The sequence below is a fragment of the Olea europaea genome, unplaced genomic scaffold (genome assembly GCF_002742605.1).
Source record: "Olea europaea var. sylvestris unplaced genomic scaffold, O_europaea_v1 scaffold6369, whole genome shotgun sequence".
NCBI classification, from domain to species: Eukaryota; Viridiplantae; Streptophyta; class Magnoliopsida; order Lamiales; family Oleaceae; genus Olea; species Olea europaea.
The window spans coordinates 22,179-26,283 of record NW_019264735.1 but is presented as its reverse complement, the minus strand read 5'-3'; the positions used below and the strand labels follow the sequence as shown (position 1 = coordinate 26,283).

Genomic DNA, 4,105 nt, shown 5'->3' with positions numbered 1-4,105 from the left:
TCAGTATTGTAGAGATTGATCCATCTGCCAATACATGTCCCGTCACTTGCTCTTGCTCAATTGTTAGTAGTTCATCAGCTGACGACGTCATGTTCATCAACCCCAGTGTCTCCAACTCCAAATTCGCCATATTCGGCTCCCCTTTATTCCGCCAAGATCCCACCTCCCGATTTGCTTCAGTCCCTGAGCTATTATCCACCTTATTTTCCGGTGTCGAGAATTTTTCATCCACGCCCATCCTACACTTGTAACAAAGCATCTTAGGATCCCCTACAGACCCACATCCTGCAAGCCTAATTAATTCATCGATCTCCCCTTTCAACGACTGGATACGAGCCCTTATTTCCACGATATTCAATAAACCATCATCTAAGCCTTCTACATATGCTGCCATAGACTTAGGCATCATACTATTACCTTCATCTTCACACACAGTAACTACCTTCTCCTTTCTCATTAGCACCCTTTGATCAAAATTCTGCGAGGCCTGTATGTTTGCTGTAACTTCGGCATAGGTCATCCCTTGTCAACTTCGTTCGTTCACTGAATGACGTTTGGCCTTATCTCTAGCAACAAATGAATTAACTACTGCCTAGAACACTTGCGAGATTGATGCCCATCCATCTCCATTCACACCTTCCGACACCATCACAACTTCCTTCCGATGCCTATCCCCATACTGTGCTATCAAGTACTTATCGCGACTGTTCACACATCGTTGCGCCAAGAAAGCTCTTGAAGATTCATTGAACCTAGAGACGAAACCCTCAAACCTACTAGTCACCCTCAACTTGTCCACCATATTCACCATCCAAAGTGCGCCGAATCTTCCCATACAGATTGCGTTCGATATCTTCGAGCCCCACTCAGTCATCCTAACAACACCAAGATTGTTAACAAAAATTGCTTTACCTCCACTCGAAAATGATGATTGAAGACCACACTGTATGCATCCACTTCCTTCCTCCCCTGATAATGTGTAAACGAAAAATTAGACGGCAAAACAGGCATCATGAGTGGTCTATAGATATTCTAGCAATCATCATGGTTTTTCGACGACAGCACGTGGCTGACACGCCGCTCCGTGATCCTCGAACCAAAAGCTCCCTAGCCAAAAACACCTGCGCAGCTTGTCAGTCAAGCGCGTTCAATAGGAAGGCGACCGGAGCTTGCTGGATCTAAGGTCTACTACCAATTGTTCCTTTTCTTCCACCAGTTTCGTCGGCAACTAGTGTTGTTGCTCCATCCAAACAAAACTTTGTTGTCATTTTTCCCTGGTTAGGGCACCGGTGCTAGGATTTCCACCTAGGGCCGCCGCCTACTTGTGTAGTTTAGTATGTGGCGTGGGTCACTGTTTAGGGGTTCGTCGGATGACGCGATATTGCTGTCGTCGACGTTGACAAGGGTCGGGGGTGTTTGGGAAGTCGGCTACTGGTTATGGGGTTGGGTGTTGGGTTTGGATGTTAGGGAGGGGAATTCCATCGGGGAGAGAGAAAACTAGTAAGTAAAAAAAAAAAAAAACTCGAAATTTTGCCAGAGGCATTTCTTGCTTACGGGGAGTGTTCAGGAAAGAAATAAATCAGGAATCATGTATATCGGACAAGAGTATAATTGTGATTTATTATGCTTATTTAATTTTACGAAATTTTCATACTTGGTACTCTTGCCTTTTCTATATAATGAAAGTAGAGGAGACGAAGACTATTATCTTCTTCTCTCCAATGTTTACCAACCATTGTCTCAACAATTTCAACAAAACAAATATATTCACAAGAAAAGTAAGAATGTAGCTAGAAAGTAGGGGGGACCCGGGAAGTCATGAATGGAAGGAAGCTCTCTAGGTAAAGAAAGGAGTTTGGTAACACGGTTCAACAATTGTTGCATTAAGACAACCAAAACGAAATATTAGCCATGACAATCATAAAAGAACCACAATTATTCAGTCATTCACCATTTATACTTTCTGGAACAGCCAGAGCAGCAGCAGCTTGTATCCTGATTTTGAAATTAGAAGAATCACGAAGCAGCAGCAAGAGGATACTAAAAACAGAAGGAGCCCTGCATAATTAGAACACATCTGAAACTATATGTAACTAAATCAAGAGAAACAATAGCATATCGGGGAAAAGATGCCTCAAAACAAAAACCAAGAAGCAAAATATACGGAAGAGATTTTTGCAGATATAATTCTAGAGATGAAACCAAGTTAAGACATCAGTTAGATTGCATATACTCCTGATCAGAAGGTCCGTGTTGACGAGTCTAAAAGGAATTACTTTACATATAAAGTCAAAATTGTTTAATTATTTGCTGATTTGACTGATGCATTTTAGGGAGTTTTCCTAGTCTTCAGCACAGAATTTTATGATTTGTTTTGCCGGTAATTATGAAAGATTTTAGATGATTATTTTCCTTTTTCTATGTATTTTCAGCTGTATATATGGTTGTAAAAAACCTTTGACAGTATACGAAAATAGGTGTACATTCTCTATAGTCTGGAATCTTGATCGCTGGTATGTATTCATGCATGCATTCTTCTTCAGTCTTTGTCAGTTTTCAAGCACCTATTCCTTTTATGACCATTCGTCCTTGGAGAAGAAGACTCTAACCATTTATGACCCTGTTGTAGAACCAATAATGTCCTATCATGTCAAGGCACTCGGCTGTTTAGAGGTCAGCACAGCTACATAGACACAGAAAAGCTTGATACGTTTCTTTTTGCTTCAGACTTGTGTAACTGAGGATGCCGTGTCCTCCCTAATGTATCTTTTCTTCTATCAGTAAACTAATGTGCCATATTTTCTTCTTTATCAAAGCCAACATTCCAGCATTACATAGGAGCTCATCAACAGGTTTCCAGCCGTTGCTCCAATCTTTCTCCCAGAAAAAGAAACAAATTTAGTATGTGAAAGACGAGAAACAGAATCCTTACCAATTCATGTCTTGCAGTTTCAAAGTCTTATTGGAAAATAAATTGCTCAATGCGTGACAGACGTTCCACTGAACCTGTTAGCAAAGCCCAAATAAGAAAATTATATATATATAATGTAAAGTTTCAGCTTCTTATCATTGTCTTTAAGCTGGAAAGGGAGATGAGGAGACCAAAAAACCTTAACATTTCCAGTTGTCACACAAGAAAGAAATGCCTGCACCATCTTTCCAAGCCAATGGAAATTCCCTGAAGATGCTGACCGGAAAGAATCTGACCTTTCGTTCAGATCATCCTTCGACAAATTTTGGCCATCATCTATTAGCGTCGAGGCCATGCAATCAATGGGCTCTCTACGCGCAGTTAGTTGGTTTGTAAATTGAACAAATCGTGCAAGATTCCCCAGAGCTCTAACAGCATTTGCTTTGACCTGCACCAAAGAAATTCATCAAGTAAAACAAGCAAAACCCCCGGGGGAGGGGGGGGGGGGGGAATAGTTAAGAGATGTACCAAAAAGCATACTTGTAGGGAAAGATTATCTAATCTAGAACACAAAAATGGATTAATTTATAGAACGAGATCAACAGCTTGCACAAGCATGTAAATGAGCAAAATCAACTTAATGCTAAGGAATAACTAATAATTTAAGTTTTAGATAAGCTTTAACCATAATTGAAGTCCAGTAAAACATAAAACCTTATGAGACTAAGAAAAACAGAGAGAAGATACAAAATCCTCCCACATTGATAGAAATATCTAAAAGAACATGCACACCTTCCTACTGATCTGAAAAGGAAGAAGTATGCAATCAGAATTTCATTAATTAAAATAGATTACACAGGATGTGTATAATCACTTTAAACAAGAGAGGAACAACATGAAATTAGGCAACCCTTCTATAGAATTTTTAGCCGCGACATTAAACCAATTATACAAAGTCAAATAAAACATTTCCCTAATCTGCGCTATTGTCTTTGTTTGGTCTTCGAGACAACAGTTGTTCCTTTCTCTCCAAAAACACCATGCCATGCATCCCGAGATAAGGTTCCATACAAGTTTGCTATCCTTATCACGAAATTTTCCCCTCCATGCCTGCAATACGCCCTCTATTCCCCTAGACAGCACCCAAATCATAGATTGAGAAGCCAAGATATTGTTCCAAAGCCAACGAACACC

The 4,105-nt window shown here is 40.2% G+C and overlaps 1 protein-coding gene across 1 annotated transcript; it reads right to left on the bottom strand.

Moving 5' to 3' along the window:
• Window positions 1-1,941: 1,941 nt before the first annotated feature.
• Window positions 1,942-3,365, bottom strand: LOC111389993 (HEAT repeat-containing protein 6-like). Its single transcript, XM_023014981.1, has 3 exons — window positions 3,111-3,365; window positions 2,933-3,006; window positions 1,942-2,058 (listed from the first exon to the last, which is right to left on the bottom strand). The coding sequence occupies exons 1-3, from the start codon at window positions 3,264-3,266 to the stop codon at window positions 1,944-1,946; spliced, it is 345 nt and encodes a 114-aa protein (XP_022870749.1). The 5' UTR covers window positions 3,267-3,365; the 3' UTR covers window positions 1,942-1,943.
• Between the last annotated feature and the right edge of the window lie 740 nt (window positions 3,366-4,105).